General features: G+C 54.5%; 1 protein-coding gene across 1 annotated transcript; it reads right to left on the bottom strand.

Moving 5' to 3' along the window:
• Positions 1–7,370: 7,370 nt before the first annotated feature.
• Positions 7,371–18,974, bottom strand: SEMA3G (semaphorin 3G). Its single transcript, XM_025456093.3, has 16 exons — positions 18,778–18,974; positions 16,874–17,034; positions 16,713–16,775; positions 16,363–16,482; positions 15,993–16,083; positions 15,741–15,857; positions 15,350–15,495; positions 15,025–15,139; positions 14,863–14,932; positions 14,415–14,559; positions 13,929–14,160; positions 13,732–13,823; positions 12,990–13,031; positions 11,829–12,057; positions 11,427–11,566; positions 7,371–10,134 (listed from the first exon to the last, which is right to left on the bottom strand). The coding sequence occupies exons 1-16, from the start codon at positions 18,890–18,892 to the stop codon at positions 9,694–9,696; spliced, it is 2,319 nt and encodes a 772-aa protein (XP_025311878.3). The 5' UTR covers positions 18,893–18,974; the 3' UTR covers positions 7,371–9,693.
• Between the last annotated feature and the right edge of the window lie 201 nt (positions 18,975–19,175).

Below are 19,175 nucleotides of genomic sequence, written 5' to 3'. Positions count from 1 at the left end.
CAGCTGCAAGACACTCCCCGATTAAGACTTCAATTTCTTAATCTAGAATTTCTATAATTTGGGTTACCAGGCATATTCTCAGAGATTTGGAGTAGCATCTTCCCCTTTAAGAGAATCCACTTGGAGGGGCACCAGTCGGTTAAGCATCTGCCTTTGAGGGGGGGTCATGATCTCGGGGGTCCTAGGATCACCCCACACTGGTCTCCCTGCTCAGCAGGGAGTCTGCTGCTCCCTTTCCTTTTCCCTCTGCACCCCGTCCCCTCAGCTTGTGTGCTCACTTGGGCACGTCTCTCTCTCTCTCTCTCTCTCTCTCTCTCTCAAATAAATCTTTCAAAACAAAAAGAATCCACTTGGGGACTACTCAAGTGTGACAGACACCATCTTAACTGAAAGTAGTGGTCTTCTAACAGGGCCTTCTGGACTCCAGCTGCAGTGAGTGGGAGGTACAGCTTGGGATGGGTTTGGGGGTTAGGGGATGCCTTTGTCCTCCAGAGATTCAGCTGCCTGATCTTTGGGTATAGTTGGCCTTATGGATACCTAGCAGAGTGTGCATATGTGTGTACACACACACACACACACACACACTCCCCCTTTTAACCATTTCTTTATCTCTATACCTGTACTCTTCATTGATTTTAATAGCTGCCAGGGAAAGTCGCCAACTTTGAAATATTCTGTTCTTCACCTAATCGATCATTCTCCGCTAAATAATGGGGCTCTTTTTCCATACATGTACTTTTAATTTAGGATAGTTTTAGATTTACATAAAATTGAGAAGATAGTACAGGGAGCTCCCATATATCCCAAACCCAGTTTCCCCTATTAATACCATCATACATTAATATGGTACATTTGTCACATTTAATGGACCAATACATTATTATCAACTAAAACCCAAAGTTCATTTAGATTTCCTTAGTTTTCACCTGATAGCTCTTTTCTTTTCTAGGATCACATCAGGAGACCACATTGCACTGCGTCATCCTGTGTCCTTAGGTTCCTCTTGGCTGTAACAGTTTGCCAGATTTTCCTTGTTTTTAATGACCTTGACAGTCTGAGGAGTACTGGTCAGGTATTTTGAGAGTCCTCAGTTGGGATCTGTCTGATGTTTTTCTCACAATTAGACTAGGATTATAGGCCTGAGGGAGGGAGACCACACAGGTAAAGTGCTATTATCATGTCATATCCAAGTTATAAACTATCAACACGTCTTTCACTGTTGATAGTGACTGTGATCATCTGGTGAGGAGTGTTTGTCAGGTTTCTCCAGCATAAAGTTAACTTCTTTTTCCCGCTTTCTAGACTGCCTTTTAGAAGGAAGTTACTCTGTGTAGCCCACAATTAATAAGTGGGGATTTATGCCCCCTCTCTCCTTGAGGTCAGAATATCTACATTATTTGGAATTCTTCTGCATGGAAAACTTACCTATTCTCTCCCACTTATTTATTCGGTCATTTGCTTATGTCAGTCTAGACTTAGGGATGTACATAGTGTAACCCAATACTGCTTGATTTATTTTGTTGCTCAAATTCTCAAATTATTCCAGCTCTGGCCATTGGGAACTCCTGTGTCCTTTTCACATACCCCTTTTATTGCATGTTTTGTTATTTTGTTTTGGGTTTTTTTAAAGATTTTATTTATTCATGAGAGAGAGAGAGAGAGAGAGAGAGAGAGAGAGGCAGAGACACAAGCAGAGGGAGAAGCAGGCTCCATGCGAGAGCCCGACGTGGGACTCGATCCCAGGTCTCCAGGATCACAAACTGGGCTGAAGTCGGTGCTGAACCGCTGAGCCACCTGGGCTGCCCGGGTTTTTTTGTTTTGTTTTGTTTTGTTTTGTTTTGTTTTGTTTTGAGGACTACTTTACCTTCTGGCACTTCAAGATCCTCCAGTTCCCTCTTATAGGATTTAAATCTATATTTTCATAAATGATCCATCTAATATAATTAATTACTGCTTTATTACTTAGGGCCTAGAACAAATAGTTCACTTGGGGAGAGTTGAAATAGATGTTAAATAAGAATTCTCCAAAACACCTTCTCTACTTCCTCTAATTCTTACCTTTGTAGGAACCATAAACTAGGGCCAGAAATTCCAGAATCTCCTTCACCCCCTTTATCCTCAACCACCCTCTTTCTCGTCAGTTTGACTATTTTATAAATGTTTACCTTCTTTGCCATCCCTTTGCCAGTGCTCAGCTTGGTCACCTGTGCCTCAGAGGACTGTAGTGAAAGCCTTCTCTGCATGGTTTCCTATGTCCACTTGCTTTGCTGATAAATCCACCTTTTCCCTTCTGCTAATTACCATAAACATCTGCTAGCTCTTTTTGTTTTTTTTTTTTTTTGTTTTTTTTTAATTTTTATTTATTTATGATAGTCACAGAGAGAGAGAGAGAGAGAGAGGCAGAGACACAGGCAGAGGGAGAAGCAGGCTCCATGCACCGGGAGCCTGACGTGGGATTCGATCCCGGGTCTCCAGGATCGTGCCCTGGGCCAAAGGCAGGCGCTAAACCACTGCGCCACCCAGGGATCCCCATCTGCTAGCTCTTTACTTAGGATGGCTCTGCTGAGATTAGCATCTAAGGTCTTCTACAAATATGGCCCTACTTAGCAGCATCTCCCTGGACACTCCACCCACAGGCACTCTGCCCTGGCTACCCTGGAACACTGGGCCCTGAGCATGAGGTTTGCAGTATGGAGAGCCATAACCTCTGTCTTCAGCCTGTTGAACCTAGCATAAGGGCCATTTCTTCACTTGCACTGGTCTCTGCTTCTACTCCTATTAGAGCTGGCATCATTCTCCACCTGGCCCTACAGTTGTGTAAATATATCTCTCATTAGATTGGAAGCCCCTTAAAGGCAGGGATCTGTTTGTCTTATTAACCTTTCCCCCCCTCCATGATGTGTGGCTCCAGACCCCACATTCAGAGGCAGTTTGATATCTACTGAATTGACAGAAGTGCTTATACCTTATATTCATGAACCTGTTGTTTTACTGTCAAACAACAGAGGGCACTGTTAGCATTTTGAGGAAGAAGATTCTAACCCTTTAGAGCTGGAAGGTTGAGAAAGGCTTATTTATGAAACCTTGCTTCTATTTTGGGATTGCATAGGACTTACTGCTCTTCACTTGTTCTAAACACATCCATTTGTGTTTATTCATGAGATATGCTGGTATTGGGTTTAGAGATTAGTATGAAAGTTATTATTATTATTATTATTATTATTATTATTTTTTTTTTTAGTATGAAAGTTATTAATGACATTTCCATCACAGGTCAAATCCTCAGTCAGGTCTGCCTTCATGGTCCAGACCCAAAGTGATCCTCATAATTCCAGCTGCCCTCCTCCTACCCTCAAAAATGAGGACTGCCAGTTCCAAGAGAAATGGGTGATACAGTTCTGTTCTTCTGCCCCACTCTCCTCAAACACACACACACACACACACATTAAGGCCTCTAGTTAGTGACATCAAACGCTCTAACCTGTGGACCAGACAGGAGGTTGCTATGAGAAATAGCGTTTCCATTGGCCCTGCCCTGAGGGACACTTTGTTAACTCCTATGTGCTCCCAGGCTAGCTGGAGGTACGTTGCAACTACCTGGGAGTCCCCAGGTATAAATAGTCTCCCTAGTGACTAAGCTAGGAAGCCCCATTCCAGAGGCGTCTACTATTTGGAAGGGTCTCATGCCTTCTACATTTTTTTCCCAAAAAGCAATGTGGCAACTGGAGGTCATAAACCAAAAACTTGCTTTTTTTAAGAAAACAAAAAACTTTGTTCTAGCTTCTCTGTAGCAAACCACCTCTAGCATGTGCAACAGCTAAGCAGTGCAATAGCTAGAGGCCCGGAAGAAAGGAGAGGCCTGGGGCTCCTCCCCGTTGTCTTTGGTGTAAACTTGTTCCTTGACCCTGCCCTGCAAGCACCTCTGATAAACAGGAAGGCATCCATGCCATCAATGTCCATCCCCCTCAGAGCATCTGAGACCTGTCTAGGCCATCAAAGCCATCCCCAGACCCCAGGAGTATTCTAAAGGGGACTCCAGACTCACCAAAAACAATTCCCCATTGTGTTCCCCCCCTCTTGGAAATCAGGGATCTGTAAACAGGCCCTTACATTTAGACAGGTCCTGCCCTGTCTTTGTGCTGGTGTGTTTTTTCTTCCCTAAACAATGTCCTTTCCAGCAGGGCCAGCCTGTTCACACCATTGTCCGAGACCCTTGGACTACAGGAAACAGCACCAGATTCTTATCAGCTGGGGGTGGGGGGCAGCGTGAACAGATGAGGTCATGTCCATAAAGCAAGCTGCTGGTTTGCCATATCATTCTTCTGTACCTTTATCTGTGAAAGCAGAGCCCGCCTTGTCCTCCTAACAGTCCCATATGGGCTTTGTGTGTCCTACTACTAGAGTCCTTTCCATTTGATGGCAGACCCCTAGACTCTGCTGCAGGCCTCTGTTAATTTATTTTGGAATCCTTGACAGCCCACAACAGTCCCCTTTTCCTGGTCTTCCCTCTCTGCGCAGTGGGATGCTTAGGAAAGTAAAACACACCCTATTGGGATGGATTAGAGTCCACTCCAGTCATCTTCCTTCCTGGGGGAAAGAGGTCAAGACTGGTCACCTGAGTCTGCCTCAGCAGAGTCCCTAAGTATAAGCTACTAGCTGACTGCCAAGGTCCGGGTGAGGATAGGAGCAGGTGGGCCTCATAGGAGGCCCTCCTAGAGTCTGTGGAGCATTTCCCATCCTCAGTGGAGAATGATCTTTTAAAAGGCTGCATTGAGGAACCAGGAGTTTCCTTAGTGAAAATCCAGCAGGGAAAGTGAAAGGCTTCATTAGGACAAGGCCTCTAGGGAACGGGGCCAGTAGCCGTACCCACAGCAAGGGTGGGCAGGGGCAGGGCAGTGGGAAGTGGGCACAGAGCCATAGCTGCTGTTGCCTCATCTCCTGTTCACCAGGGTGGGTGGGTGAGTCCGGAAGAGGAACCAGGGCAGGGGCCCCACAATCCTTAAGCTCCTAGTCAGATATGAAACCCAGCCCCACCCATTCACTCTCTCCCTACACCAAGTCCAAGTTTGTAGTCTTAGAAAACCTTGGGGATTTGACCTTGGTGTGGGCTGAACCTTCTTGGGGGAGATCCTGAGAATCAGCACTTGGGGAAGGCTGGGGTGGCTACCTAACTAGGAATGGAAATCAGGCTGTTTCTGAGCAATTGCCTCCTAGTTCTAAGAAGGAGATGTGGCTGGCTGGGGAAGCCTCAGTGCTGTGGACTGGCAGAGGCATGTGAGTGAGGTCCCTATCCAGCACCCCCACTCCCATCAGCACTATATCTGCACCTGGGGCCCCTGACAGCCCATGGAGAGGACAGCTCGGCTCCTGATGGCTGCTGCCTGCCCCCTCCTCCAATTGGGGGATTCAAAGTCTGCCTAGGAACTGACCTGGGCTTAGCTGAGTGCAAGGAGGCCATTTGAGAAAGTGAAAAGAGCTCTTTTCCTCCCCTGTTCTGCTCCCTCCCTACCCCTACCCTTCCTTAGAAGTGAATCTGCTGGACTGCTGGGCAGCCAAGGCTGCGGGTGAACCCCAGCCATCCGCAGAGCATCTTGCTCAAAGTGGGCTGTGGAGGCAGACAGTGTGGGAAGATGGGCAGAGGCCAGACCCCAGGGCCGGCAAATTGGTGGCCTGGCAGCCCTGGCCCCGGGACAGCGGGTCCTGCTCCAGTGCCTGCCATGGGATCTGGAAGGCCAGGGCCTCCAGAGTGTACAGGCTTAGAAAGCATAGATTAAGGGATCCCTGGGTGGCGCAGCGGTTTAGCGCCTGCCTTTGGCCCAGGGCACGATCCTGGAGACCCGGGATCGAATCCCACGTCGGGCTCCCGGTGCATGGAGCCTGCTTCTCCCTCTGCCTATGTCTCTGCCTCTCTCTCTCTCTCTCTCTCTGTGTGTGACTATCATAAATAAATAAATTAAAAAAAAAAGAAAGCATAGATTAATAAACTGATCTCACATGGCAGGGGAAGGAATTAATCAAATCAGCATTTTCCCAAAGTATGTTTCGACACAGTAAAAACATGAGGTGGTGATTACTTGAGGGGGAAATAAGGACCCCAGGTTTGGGAGAATCATGTAGCTCTCAGCAGACATGCAAATTAATGAGAGATTATTGTGGACTTCTCAGGGATTTCACAGAGCAAACGGGCTGCACACACAGCAGCTCCGTGGGGGCTAAAGGCACAGAAATCCCGTATTTATCTGACCCTTATCACAGAGGATCTCACATTCCACAAGACACCATTTTGGATAATGCTCACCTTGTGTCTTTCTTGAAGCCTCTTTCCAGCACTAAACACATTTGGGAAATGATGACACAGGCCCAAAGATTAGGGGAAATACGAGACTGTGAAGAAAAAAGCCACCAGAGAAAGAGAGAGAGGGAGGCCCTTGAGCAGGAAATAAGGCTTAGGGTGGGAGGCATGAGGGGGAAAAGTCCAGGCCCAAGGGGTGGGAAGGTGGAAACAGAGCTGCTGTGTCCTGGGGAGAGAAGTCAAGTTCACACAGCCCTCTCAGCTCCACACTCTGCCAAGTGGGTGCTGATGATGCTTCTTAGGCAGTGGTGGTGGTGGCTGCATAGGGCAGGGCAGAGTGGTTCAGTTCTGTCAAGCCCAGGAGCAAAAGGAGGGGTCCCACTCTAGCGCTACACCATGGGATGGACAACTGAACTGTTAAGCACCCCCACTCTGTGGTATACACTGAGGGGACCAGGCAAGCAAGAAGCTAGTCTCCCTGGCAAGATGTCCCTCCCATCTGCAAATCACCCCTGCCTTTTCCCATCTCCCTCCAGCACCACTGGGCTCTGTTATTTGGGCAGGGGCATGATGTCACCAGGGGAGTGGGAGCTGTGGTCAGTGGCGCCTTCAGCAGCATCCAGACTTCCCCTCCTCCTCAGAAGCTGCAACCCCCACAGCAGAGCCTGGCTCCCCAGGCAAGGGCACAGTGGCCTTAATATATGTTGGTATGTGACTTGCCACGAAGACAGGCACCAGGCCAAGTGTTGCTGTTACAAATATCAAGAGTTACTGTGGAAAAGGAACGGGGCTGCCTACGTGCCCAGCTGCCCTTTGCCAGCATTTTTTTTCTGACTCAAGATCTTCCTGAAGTCCAAGAAGGTCAGTCTCAGAAGCCTGAGGGGCATGAGTTTCCTAATTTAATAAGCGATCTCAGTTTCCTAGACAAAGCCCTTTGACTCCTTCCTTCCTTCCCCTATGCTCATCTCCCTGCCTTCTAGAATATACCACTTAGCGTGGCCTTCTCCCTCCTGGAATAGATGGAAAGGCTCTTCATTTCTAGCCCACGCAGATGACATCAGTCAGTTTAGAACAGAAATACAGAGATACAATAATATAATTACATGATGTAAATATTCACTGCATGGCTTTCCTTGTAGATCTGTGTGCTAGACCACTGTGGAGCTTCATCAAAGCACACAGGTGGTCATGACAATAAAAATTACAATAGTAATTATGATAAGTGTACTCTGAAGACAGAAACCACAAGGCTGATCTCAACATATGAATACAAAAATAGAATTCACACATAGAGGCATTTCCAGGAGTTAATCACACACAGTACCACAAGGGTGGGAAGTGTGGGAAGCTGGCAGAAGCCGTCCGTAATTTTCTAAGTACAGGTGTTCGTTGTTCAGGATTTTGAGCTCCTCCATTTTCCAGAGTAACTTCCCCAGAGAACCCTGCCTGGAGCAGGCCTTGCCTGGGTCCAGCCTAGGGGCCACTGAGAGCCTGGTCATTTCTTCCTTGTTTCTCCGGGATAGAGGGGCTGCAGCCCTGTGCACCCATTCCTGGGCTCATGCTCTTTCCTCCCCCTCTTCCATGGCCTCTACCTCCCCCTCTAGTCCCTCCTCCAGGTCCCTTTCTTACAGTCCTCTCCTCTGCTTTTACCTGCTGACACCTCAGCCACAGCAACCTTAGGCCCACGGCTTCCCAAGGGGTTGTCGGGTCAATCTCAGTGCCTCTGGTTCACTTCCAGTGAAGTCAAAGAAGGGGGGCCTATTTTGGATCCCAGTTCTCTGGGCATCATGGGGTAATTCAGATAAAATCCAAGGCAGATGTACAGTCTGGGTTTGAGTTCAGTGGAGCAGGAAGCCTTCTCCTGCTTTTCTATGTTTTTTTTCTTCATTTCTTCATCTTGGTTGTTTTCATGGAGGGAATCCCAAACCTGATGCTCTTGCCCCCTACCCCCCACCTCCCATTGCTTTTGTGCATCACTAACTTGCTCATATGCAGGCTGGGAATGACTTTTCATTCAATCTTCCTCCTCTCCTCTCCTCTGCTCCCCAGCCCAAGAAACACATCACTGCTGATGGAAAAACACCTCCTTACATGCCCAGACAAAATGCATCCTGGCCACCTGAGCCTCACCCCCAAGAACCAGCAGGACTTAGCAACCTTTTGCCCCCCCATTTTTTTCCTTTAAAAGAGAAAAGTCATCATAAATGCAACCATTCACCACCAACCCTCACTTAGTAGAAACCAAAGATTCCAGGCTGGGAAACATCTGGCTTTCCTGTGGCTCCTGAGCTAATTGATCTATTTTGGGTTCTTGAGAATGCCTGCTCTAGCCCATCCTAGATCTCTCACCCTCTCCCCATCCCAGATGCCTCCCAATCCTCTGTGGCCCCAGGCCTGGTCCTCCCACCAGCTGCAGCTTGCTCAGGGAGCTGCCACATTCCCATCCTCCCTAGCTGTGGGCATGCTTGCATTGCCCTGCGAAAGAGCCTCCTCCCCCTGCCTCTTGCTTCCCTGGCTCCCCTCTCCCCATCTCTAATCCACAGAGAGAGAGACAGGGGATGACTTTCTTCTAGACATCACCCTCTCCCTGCTCATCAGCATGAAGGCCCTGCTGGTGGGAAGGGGGAATCTCATCAGGAGGTCTGGGAGTGCCAGGGAACCTGGCCTGGAGAAGGGAAGTCAAGCTGTGAGACACCATTTGGTTGATGTGGGGCCTGAGAGCCAGACACCCCACCCGCACCCCCACCCCCAGGATCCTAGGAAGTTCCAGCTGTCAAAGATTCTATGATTCTGTGTTGGAGAAGAGGTGGTAGGCAGGGAGCCACCAAGATATCAGGGCACAAAGTGGGGAAGGGTCTTAGTGTTCCATGTTCCCGGTACCTCTACTTCCCTGCCCTAAGTCACACGAGGTCCTCTTAATGGGTGGTAGCCTAGAGGCAACTTCCATCCTCCTCTGGCTGCCTAAGGGGCCCCTGCCCAGACACCTCCTCAGACGCACCCACACACCCACTCCAAGGGTCACTCAGAATGGCCATTGTTCTGCTGGCTGGGAAAGAACCACCCAGGCCTCTCACCTCCAGGCACAGCCGGAAATGTGTTCTGGGGGCCACCTCTGAGAACAAACAGCAGGCCCACTAGGGTTGGCAGCAGCCAGAGGGTGCTGGCTCCAGCCTGGGACCGAGAGCACAGAGGGGCAGGGCACAGGCTTGGACACAGGGCCCCTCTATCGGGCCCCAGCCTTTCCTGTGGGCAGCCTGGTATAAGTATGGGGGGCAGAGACTTCCATTTCTAAGAGGCAGTCAGGCACATTGGCCCCCCTCTGTCCTAGCTGGGTGGGTGGGAGACTCTGGGGGCTGCCGGGCCACCCAGTCCATCCCAACCACCCTCTCCTCCACACCCTTCTACGTGGCCTCCACCTCCCGGGGTGTCCGATTGCGCTCGGCCTGCGCCCGGCTCTTCACCTTCTTGCCCAGCTCCAGCCCTGCCCAGTTCTTGCCCTTGGCCTGTTTGCCCCGGCTCCTGGAGGAGCACCACACGCGCTCACAGTACTCATCCACACGGGGCAGGTTGGCAAAGCCGATGAGCTGCAGGATGTCCTTATACCAGGCCTTGGAGGGAGTAGACACCAGGCCTCCCCTGGCTGGGGGCTCCTCTGGCCTTGGCTCCCGGGGAAACAGGCTGTTGAGCTGAGAGGCTGCAATCACTTCCAGAGCCAGGCGGACCACAGTCTGGGAGAAACCATGCTCCAGTGTCTTGCAGGTGTAGGTGCCTGCATCTAGGAGGCTGAGTCTGCGGAACAGCAGCCCCTGATCTGTTTGCAGGACTCGCTCATCTGTCTTTACCTGTGGGGGGCATGTGAGAGGGTGTGTAGGGGGCATGGAGTAGGGCACATGCACCATCAGTTTCTCTCCCTGCTTTTCCATATTCACATCTCAGGGCCTGGTGCTGAAGCACTCCTCTTCTCACTCTTTCCTGCCCAGGCTGGCTTCCTCCTCCCGACTGTGAGCTAATTGTAGGTAGGCTCTCACCCTCCCAGGACCCAGGATGAGGCCAGCAAAGGAGGCTTTGGTTTCTCCCCTAGTCAGAGCTCTAGGGCACCTACCTTGGCCTTAGGGGGCCCTTCCAACAGTCCCAGGGACCAGAGTGGGTAAAGGGGTACTTATGGGCTTTTATTCAGGGAGGACTATACCCATTACCCTAGGACTAGAAGTCCCTTCTATACACACACACACACACACACATATGCACAGCCTTCTCCATCCCTGTCTACACTGTTCACTACACCAGCGAGGGGTGGGCTGAGTGCCCATCACGCTGCAGAATGCAGGAAAGCTCTTCTGATTCAGCCTGGACCCTGTCTGCTCATCTGCATGTGGAGGCTGGACTGCCTGGGCGGTAAGTATTGTGTAACCATCTTGTTGCTCCCTGCCTTTGGCCCCCTGGGGGTGTTTTCTTAGTGCCTAGCCCAACAGCTGGCCCAAAGCTGGCCTCCCCCAGTTCCCAAGCTGGAAGGAGAGCCCCTCCTGTAATCAACCCACTCCCTCCCCTTCTCTGCCCACAGGAAAGGCTGGAGAACGGATCCTCACCCTACCTCACCCACGCTTTCCTTGGGCCCCAGACTGAAGCCAGTTCTGGGGTTGACAGACCTTTCTGGTTGGGGGAGGAAAAGGCCTGGGCAGACAGCTGGACTCCGTGGAGAGAGTGTTGAGCTAGGCAGTGGGTGTGTGTATAGGGATGTATGCGTGTGCAAATTTTCTAGGCACCACCCTGGGGCAGAGGAGAACCAAGACCCCCTGGGAAGAGACTCCTTCAAAGATGAGCAATATGTGTAAGCATGGGGGGCTTCTTGACCAGCCCAGACCCCCTTCCCTCTCTTCCGTCTCTGCCACCCACCTCCCAGAGCTCAGTTCAGGGTCTGGGAGTTAATGCACTGAATGGGTTGCAGCCACATCTGACTTGGGCGTTCCCAGAGTCAGGAAGAAGGGCACCTTCTCCCTGGGACTTAATACACACTTTTCTTCAGTTGACCTTGGCAGGTTCCTCCTCAGAGCCCCTTCCTAGGTTCAAGGCTTGGGGTTCAGGGAGAGACGTGGCATCAGGACACATGCAGGCAGGAGACAGGGTCCTTGCTTACCTGGTCGGGCCCCCGGCCTCCTGGCCTCTGCAAGAACCAGCGCACAACAGCCTGGGAAGACTTGGGCAGGCACTCCAGGAAAGTGCTGTTGTGCTCCGTGCCATAGACTGTGGTGGCTGCCATGGGGCCTGCAGCCTCCTCTGAGGGGAGGTGGAGAGGGGCTCAACTCAGGACTCTGGGACCCCAGGGCTCCCCCCAGTGTGACAGGGACCTAAGTGTCCATCACTCTGTGCAAAGACCTTATACCCATAAACTGATGGGAACTGCACACGTAGGAAAACTGAGGGCTGGGTGCTAACACAGGTTCAGTCAGAGGTTACACTTCTCAGGGGTTGAGCAGGGACAGAGGGGTGAGGAGGGGCCTGTGGGAGCCCGCTGGTGCCTACGCCTGCCACCACTCACCTTCCTGGCTCTCGCCCAGGCACTGCAGGGCAGGGTTGCCGTGCCGGATGTCCTGCCTGCGGAACCGGCGCTTGCCGGTGCCAGGCTGATAGCGGGTGCAGGAGGCACCGTCCCAAGCACAGTATGGGTCTCGGGCCAAGCAGCACTCGGCACAGGCACTGCCGTAAGTTTCACACTGGTGCAGCTGCAGCCGGGCCACGCCTAGCCTCGAGCCCACGTACAGCATTTGCTGGGAGGGACACAAACAGAGCCAAGGTGAGCCTGGGTCCCACCTGGAAGCAGCTAGGCTCTTGGCCCCCTTGGGCTTCCTGAGACTGCCCCACCCCCATTTGCAAGCAGTCTTCCAGAACCTCTTGGATGCATCCCCAGAAACCAAACATGTTTATCACCCACCTGACATACACCAGATCCTCTGCTAAGATACAGAGGGCATGGGGCAGACCTTTCTCTAAGGGGCTTCTCCAAGCCCTTCCTGCTGCTGACCTTTGCTCTCTACCTCAATAGTCTTTATCCTGACCTGCCTCTGACCTTAGTAGTGCACTCTGCTTTAAGCAATCCTAATGCAAAAGCTGGGATTTACCCAAAGATAAACTGGGGCAGATAAACTTGAGATTTTGCCACTTGCAAAAGGACCCAGCAGGCCTCTAAAAAGTGGCTCTCCCCTATTTGATTTAAATTCTGGATTTTGTTTTCTTTTTTTTTTTTTTTTTTTTAAGATTTTATTTATTTATTCCCGAGAGACACAGAGAGAAACAGAGACATAGACAGAGGGAGAAGCAGGCTCCATGCAGAGAGCCCAATGTGGGACTCGACACCCGGACTGGGATCATGCTCTGAGCCAAAGGCAGACTCTTAACCACTGAGCCACCCAACCATCCCTGGATTTTGTTTCCAAGCATGAATCGGCCTCCCCAGGGTCACTGGCCTTTGTGACTCTCCCCTTCTCCAAACACAGCCTCACTTACTAAGGGCTCCCACTGCCCACTGGTTTCATGCATGGGCCTCTCAGCTCCCTGCTGGACTCTCAGGCCTCTTTGTGAGGCCTAATCAGGCAGCCCCAGGGTCTGCTGCAGCACTGCTTTCCAGCAGACAGCAGCCCAGCTCAAAGAGCTTCAGTTGAGGGGTTTGAAGAAGAAAGGGTGGGATATCAGCTGCTCTTACCCTTTTGACAGAGATCTCCATGTCAGTGATGGGTGTTGGCACCTGAGGAAGGAGCAGGGTCTCAGAGAGAGGTGGCCTGAGGCCAGACCTCCTCTGCATCCCTGCTTCAGCCACGTCCAGCCCTCCCATAGGAGACACCTATCTCCCAGCCTGGGTCAGCGCCCTCCTTGGCAACAAAGGCCAGACATTCTTTCCCAGATGTCGAGTTATTAGAAAGGTCCTCTCACCCTGGCTGGCCTCCAAGGAGAAGGCTTAGTAAAAAGCACAAAGCTCTGGTGTCCCCTCCCACAGCCCTGTTTTCCAGCAATGAGGCAGCTGTCCCACATCACCCATCCCATGTCAGGAGCACAGCAGTCTCCCAGATGCCGATGACATCCTGCCTGGCTCTCTAGAGGGGACCACAGAAGCCTCTAGGGACTTGGGATCTCAACCACCCCCTCACCACTGCTTGAGCCTGGCAGGGCTTTGTCAAGAGTCAATCACCTTGGACACCCCTCCTAGGACCCTCCCACTTTTCTCTCTGCTCCCCCCCCCCCGGGGGGGCGCAGACAGAAGCATCAGCAAGGCCCCTACAGCAGTGATGATCTCACTTTCACCTCCCACTGGCTGCAAGGTCAATAAAGACAGGCCCATCTCTCTCCTGTACTTTGCTCCATGTGTCCCCAGAGCCAGGCCTAGACATAGCAATGGGGCTGGAGGGGACCCTTCCCACCAGTCCCCCCTGCCCCCAGCTCCCCCTCACCTTAAACACCTGGAGCTCCTCCAAGACCACCTCCTCAGACGTAGTGGAGTCTCCACCCTGGAGGGCGATGACCTTGAGCACAGAGCCTGAGTCTGAGGCAGGAGAAGAGGGGTCAGTGGGAGAAGAAGGAACTGCCCTCCCCCCTGCCCACCACCAGCACACCTCCCCAGCCCGGGCCACCCGTTCAGCCCACCCACCAGTCCCCAGGAAGATGACGTCGTAGGTCCCGTCCTCTGCCTGCACTCGGTCCACTACGATCTGGCGCAACTGCTGGGCCAGGTGTGTTTTGACAAGGACAGGGCGGCCCAACCGTGGCCGCACAGGCCGGAACATAAGTGGGTGGGCTCGGGCGAACTGCAGCACCTCATCCGGGTAGTTCTTGGTGCTGCCAAAGGGTCGTCCAGGCTGTGCCGTCATCTTGCTGGGACACTGTGAGTGGCAGCAAAGGGAGCACCTGAAGCATCCCGGGACCACACGTTCCCCAGCCCAGTTCATTTCCAGGCCCCACTGCCCAGGCCTGCCCGCCTCGGAGGGATCCTCTTGCTGTAGCAAAGCCTCCTTAATGTGGTCGGGGCTCTGCTCCCCTCTGGAGCCCGGGCTCAGCCACAAGGTTGTCCCAAGGTGGAGTCCCTCTGGTAACTGCTCGGCCCTCTTCCCTGGCCTGGCTCCAGGTCGATACTCACCACTCCAGGCCGAGGGAAGGGCACCTTGCCCCCATAGGGTCCCCACTGGTGCTGGGGACCATCCTGGTGGGCAAAGGGCCCCTTGAAGACCTCCCATATATCCTCCATGTGGTACACGCAAACAGCGAAGCCCTGGAACACGGCACTGTTGAGGGGAGGACAGGGACAGTCAGGCCAGGGTGGCTGTCCTAGGTGGGAAGGGGGCAGCCTGACTCCACGGACAGGACAGAGGGTGATGGTGCCTGCAGATAGCAGAGACCCCAAAACAAGGACACCCAGACAAATTTGAAGAGAGGGAGATAGAGAATAGAGCCTGAGAGTCACTGAGTCAGGAACAGAAAGGACCCACAGTAAAGTCAGGACATGAAAGCAGAGGCTCAGCAGAGGACGCTGGGGGTGCAGAGACTAGACCAGGGACAGGAATGTGGGGGGAGGCCTGAGTGCCCACCTGACTGTGCTAAACAGAGCATACACCTCAAGGGTCTTTCCTGTGCTGGGCCACAGCAGGAACACATCCTCTGGGAGACAGAAGGCCACCGTCAATGCCCCCCACTCACTGGCTCTGAGCCCCCCACACCCACATCCATGCCCACCCCAACCATGCCCTTACCCAGCTGGTCAAAGTGGGTCTCAGCACCTCCAGGGCCAGGCACCGAGCACACCAGCCTGGCCTTGAGAAAGGTGCTCCATTTGTTCACCAGCACTCGCTGGCCACCCGCATCATTCTGGGGGGTAGAAGATCAGAATCAGCCTTGAGCTCCACGGGGATGGGCGCCCCCTCACTCCTGCTCCTCCACCCTCACATCCTTGTGAGGAGAGGCATGGATGTTGGCTTCACATGCTTGCCTCAGTTTCCCTCCTGCTGCTTGTGGGAACAGGTGTAGGGAGGGGGTATGGTGAGGATCTGAACCTCACTGCCTCCTCACAGCTCTTACCACACAGACACGGCCCACACGGCTGACGGTGACATGGCCTGGGCCACCATCGGGTGAGGGCACAGTTTCCGAGAAGAAGAAGTACACCTTGTCATCGTCCCGGTCGGAGTTGTCAGCAATTCGGGCAGCCATCACAAACCGAGGGTCTGGGAGGTGACAAGGTACAGCTGGTTGGGAGGGACTCACAGGGGAGAATGGAGTGATGGGGAGGTGCTGAGGCCAGCTGGGAGGGGAAAAGGCACAGGGATCCCACTGGAGGCTGGAGTCCCAGGGAGTAGAGTGGGGCTGGGCGGTCCCTCCCATGTCCGCTCCAGGGCCAGCTCTCGTGCCTCCCTATCAGTGCCAGGGGCAGACCCCAGCCAGCCTTGCCCTGGGCAGACCCTAGGCTCACCGTGTAGGAGGTTCTGGTCAGAGTCAGAACGCAGAGCTGGCCGGGAACCCCCACTCCGGAAGATCATGGCCTCGCGCCCCAGGAAGTCAGCAGTGAGACCCGTGTATAGCTCTCCACCTAGGTGAGAATGGGGCAGAATCAGGGAAGGAGGGCCAGGCTCCATAGTTGGCCCCAACACTTCCAAATGACATTGGCCAGCACCCACCCTCATCATGCCCATCCTGGGCACACCCTGGCCTGGGCATCACCCACCTACAAAGGTGCTGGCGAAGGGACTGCTGGGCTCATGTGGGCACCGCCCCCGCCCACTTTCCACACTGCTGGGCTCAAGATGGAGCACATGCTGGGGGAGAGAGAGGAAGGGGGGAAGGATGTCACCTGGGAAAGCAGCACCAGCCCACCCCCTTCCCCGACCCCGCCGGGCAGTGGCCATCGCGTGCAGCTGGAGAGTGGGCGGAAGGCGCCCTCATTCAGGACCTCGCCAACAGGGTCAGCCTGGCACAAAGATGCCTTTCAGGCTCCTGACCCCTCTGCCCTGAGCAGGCTCAATAGGGAGCGTTCAGACAGCAGGAAGGAAATGCCACTGCTTCCCAGTCCCTTGTGGGGCCTGCCCCAGGCTCACCTCCCCCCGGTGCCCGACCGTGATGAGGGTGCAGGTGGGTTGAAAGGCCCCAGTGCCACATGCCAGCAGGTGGGTCCGGTTGTGGGGCTGCAGCACCCGTATGAAGTTGGCACACTCCACCTAGCAGAGAGAAGGGGTGGGGTGGAGGGAATGAGGGGGTCCTTACCTTGGGCCCCAGGATTCAGCCCTGCCTGGCTGATCAACTCTGGGGATCAAAGGTGGAGGTGATGTTCTTTGCAGAAGGCCCCTAGCACAAGTACCTGGGGGAGTGCCCACAGGCTATACTGGGGGTCAAGCCCTGGGCATTGGTCAAGGCTTGGGGGGGGGCAGTCACTCCTGACAGCACTCACCAAAGGATCTCTTCCCTTGCGAACACACTCCTCCTTCTGTCCTGGCTGCGGCGGCCACAGGACCTACAACACAGCCTGGCTGACTCCTGACCTCACAGCCTATTTCCCAGACTGGCCTCCCAGCTCTCAGACAGAGGCTCCCCTCTGTCAGTCCCACTCACCTCCCGGGGATCCAGCCATGATTGGTCCAGCCGCAAAGAATAGATGGCATCACGGCCCCCCAGAAAAAGGCGGTCCCGGTACTCATCCAGGTACATGGCCCGAAGGTCCAGCGAGCCCCGGGGACCCAGAAAGACAGCAGAGCGGTTGGCAGACAGGAGATCTAGCCGAGAGCAGGAAGAGGATCAGTGCCTACTTCGCGGCCCACTTCCCCAGCTAAGGTGTGGAGGTGGAGGGTCCCAGCTGTGCATCACCCCCCCCACCACACCCACATGCACATCTGGAAAATGTTTCCATCCACAGGCCTGCTGGAGAGCTTCTGGGAGAGGACTCCTGGGGGTGGGTGGGGCAGGGGGCTCAGTCCTGCTGCCTACTCCTCCATTCCTTAGTCCCTTGATCTTCCAGTTAACATCTCCTTCCCACAGGCCCATCTGTGCCCTACCCAGTCCCCAGGGAAGGTGGCCTCACTGGCAGAACGGATGGTAGCAAGCTGGGCAAAGTGCTGGAAGAGCCCGGAGGAAGGGTGGGTGAGTGTGAGCAGTGTGCTGACTCGATGGGACAGACAAGGGGGAGCATTCCCAGCCGAGGGAACACCTGGCAAAGGCCTGGGGATGGGAAAGGCCTGGGGATGGGAAAGGCCAGGTACGGCCTGGCGGAGCCCCAGGCTCTAGTCCAGGGATGTGACTAAGGAAGGCTTTCTCCTCCATAGACACTGCCCTCCCAGGCCTCAGTGGTGGTGGGGGGAGGGTGGCTGGCTGGGGATGCTGGTCCCAGGAGCTGAGGATCCTGAAATAAGTTCTTGGGGTTTGGCTAGGGAGATGGAGGTAACAGTGCCAAAGGGGCAGGCAGCAGGATACGGTGGGGAGGGGCATTTGCCAGCCTTGGGAAAGCCAGCTATCCTACACCTATCCAAAGAACGACCCATCCAAAGTGGTCAGCCCAGCACCCACTCCATCCCCAAACTCATCAACAGCCTCTTACAGGAAGCCCTCCATGGCTGACAGTACTTTCCACAGGCTTTTTCTTACAGCCTGACGTTCCACCCCAAACCGCAGCTCCCAGGACAGGCCCACATTCTCCCCGAAACCCAACTATGAGCTCTCCAGAGTAGAGCCATGTCTCCCCTCTCAGACTTCCCAGAGCAGTATGGTGTCCTCACTTGGATTGGGGTTCCCAAAGGAAGGTGATCAATCCGCTGGTTTCCCCACAGAGAAGTATCAGGGGGCGCCCATGTCTCAGGGACCTTCCCCAGGGACCATCTCCCCAGATTCAGAGGAGTCTGTGCCGGCTGCAGCACAGCATACCAGGTCAGGTCTGCAGAGGAACCTCCTGGGCCAGGATGTCAATGAGGGGAGCCTGGGACCCCCCTGGGCTGTGAAGAGCCTCTGGGACGAGAGGGAAGAACAAAAGCCAGCAATGGGAAGTGGGCTACAAGAGGCAGCCGGGGGCAAGGCTGTGGGGATAGCGCGAGGACTCCACTGCAGGCTGCTGCCCCCCGTGGGCGCGGACCAGGAGCCCGGGCTGAGCACACACCTCAGGATCTGGCGCTCCTGTCCGCTCCGTCCCTCCCCACCTCTCTCTGCCCATCTCTACTGAGGCCTCTCTCTTTTCAGAAGCCCCCTCAGGTCATCCCCCGTGTCTCCGTGTCTCCGTCTCTCCCACCCCCACCCTCCTGGGACCTGGCCCTGCCCTCCTCCCAGTCCCCGCCTCTGGCAGCAGCTGGAGCACCATGCGGCGTGGGGGAATGACCGTGACATCCCTCCCACGGGCTGTGCGAGAGCCACTGCTTCCCTCCAGCTGGCGGAAGAGACTGCTGGGTGCTGGCTGGGAACCCCACAGCTGCGGACATCCCAGAGTCCCGGGCTCCCACAGACGCGCACTAGAACAGGGCGCGCGCCGCCCCTACCTCGGTAGGAGAGCCGCAGGCGGGGCACGCTGGGGCCGGGGCTGGGGCTGGGGCTGCCCCGGCGGAGGAGGAGGCCCCCCAGCAGGCAGCAGATGGCCCAGGCCGAGGGGGCCATGCCGGGGAATCAAGGGCACCACGCCGCCGGCCGGCCGAGCTGCCCAGGGTCGCCCCGGGTCCGCCGCTGCTTGCAGTCTGCCTCGGAGGCCGCCTGGCCCGACTCTTATAAGGGAGCGGCTCCACCCCGCAGGGCCAGGAAGGCAGGGGGAGGAGGAGGGAGCAGGGGGAGGGCTCTCCCCACCCACCGTCCACCTGCTGCGCCTCTCTCTCCACCCTGACAGGCCTGGTTAATGCCTCTGTGTCAGATTGGCTGATTTCCCATCGGGGAGACTCTTTCCCAG

The sequence above is a fragment of the Canis lupus genome, chromosome 20 (assembly GCF_003254725.2).
Source record: "Canis lupus dingo isolate Sandy chromosome 20, ASM325472v2, whole genome shotgun sequence".
Classification (NCBI taxonomy): Eukaryota; Metazoa; Chordata; class Mammalia; order Carnivora; family Canidae; genus Canis; species Canis lupus.
Note: the sequence above shows the minus strand (reverse complement) of the source record. Positions and strands in the feature narration are given on the sequence as shown.

Excerpts from the sequence above, each read along its gene's own strand:
- SEMA3G (XM_025456093.3), bottom strand. The coding sequence starts at position 18,892 with ATGGCCCCCTCGGCCTGGGCCATCTGCTGCCTGCTGGGGGGCCTCCTC. Across the intron at positions 16,084-16,362 it reads CGGTCGGGCACCGGGGGGAG|CATGTGCTCCATCTTGAGCC; the intron begins GTGAGCCTGGGG and ends TCTCTCCCCCAG. Across the intron at positions 10,135-11,426 it reads GAGGCCGGGGGCCCGACCAG|GTAAAGACAGATGAGCGAGT; the intron begins GTAAGCAAGGAC and ends TGCCCCCCACAG.